Source organism: Eimeria mitis, genomic scaffold (genome assembly GCF_000499745.2).
Source record: "Eimeria mitis Houghton genomic scaffold, Emh_scaff3836, whole genome shotgun sequence".
Classification (NCBI taxonomy): Eukaryota; Apicomplexa; class Conoidasida; order Eucoccidiorida; family Eimeriidae; genus Eimeria; species Eimeria mitis.
This window is the reverse complement of record NW_013572169.1, coordinates 3318-4520: the sequence shown is the minus strand read 5'-3', so window position 1 is coordinate 4520 and position 1203 is coordinate 3318. Positions and strand designations below refer to the sequence as shown.

At 44.5% G+C, this 1203-nt stretch overlaps 1 protein-coding gene across 1 annotated transcript in view; it reads left to right on the top strand.

Moving 5' to 3' along the window:
• Positions 1 to 795: 795 nt before the first annotated feature.
• Positions 796 to 1203, top strand: part of EMH_0070050 (uncharacterized protein) — a gene marked incomplete at both ends in the record, with an annotated part of 2999 nt that continues 2591 nt past the window's right edge. The window contains one exon of the mRNA XM_013498930.1: positions 796 to 1106. Coding sequence (XP_013354384.1) covers positions 796 to 1106 — 311 coding nt within the window. The remainder of the gene's footprint in view (positions 1107 to 1203) is intronic.

The following is a 1203-nucleotide window of genomic DNA, read 5'->3' as shown; positions in this document are numbered from 1 at the left end:
ACATACAAGGAGGAAGCAGCCAGCGGCTGCAGTCCCAAAGGTGAATGAAGCTGATACTATTCGTAGGAGGTGGTGTTGAGGTTGTTGCTGTTGTCGGTGTTTTGTGTATTTTGGGTGTTATGTAGATGAAATAACTATAAAATATACTTTTATTAAATTTTTATTTATTTTATTTTCATTGGCTTTTGTATTCCAGCTGTGCTGGGTACGCCAAAGGAACTTTTCCTGTTTTCACTTCCGCCGTGCCGTCTGTCGTCCCTGATCCTTCAAGGTTATTTTAGCGTATTCGTTAGTGCAAATAGTATTTAAAGCAGTTTAAAGTATTGTTTATTTTATAAAGATAATATTTTGGAGGATAAGGAGAATTATTATGCAGGCGGAGCAGTTGCTGCAGCCGTTCTTGGGGCATCATCACCTCTACCCATTACGAGACCGAGGCAAGCCCGGCGGTCGTTGAGCCTCCCTTTCTTATGTTGTGTCTGTTGTTGATTCTTCCTCTGAAGCCTCTAAATACTGAAATTTCCTATATAAATAAAGAATAATATATTTATTTTATTTCTTTAAAGGATTCTTTCGGCCTGCGCTATAGCTTTCTCCGCTTCTCGGCGCCGCGGACCGCCTCCTGAGCCAGAACGTGACTGTCGGATATCGAGAAACCCAGGGGTTCTGTATAGGCCCAGTGGAGCTTCCCTTTTAATTATTTCTTTTTTATAAAGAGAATTCTTCTCAGTTTCTTCTGTTTGCTTTCTTTCCAGCTACAAGCCTCGTATTTCACTTCTTTCACGGCAGTTCAATATGCTGCGGCAGCACACAGCAGACCCGGCGGAGGCCGAGAAAACTCCATTGAGATCCGGTGACCCCATAGAATCACAAGAAAGCAATATACAGGTTTCAGCTTCTCCTGTATCTGTTCAGGGGTTAGCGGGTGGTGTCAAGGAGAAGCTGAAAACTTTTGAAAGCAAGCAATCGTCTGTCGCCTTCATACCCGTATTTCAACAACAGGCAGACCCTGCTGCTCCTACTGCTGCTGCTGCTATTGCTTCTGTTTTTGTTTTTTTTGCTCTTGTTTCTGCTGCCGCTGCTGTCACCTCGACCCCCAAACCTCTGTGAAGATGCTAAGCGAGTTGGCTCTCAGTCTAACCTAGCCGCTTATTTCAGCATTTCGGGCGTCTGCGTTGCAGAGACAGCACCACACAGGCACCC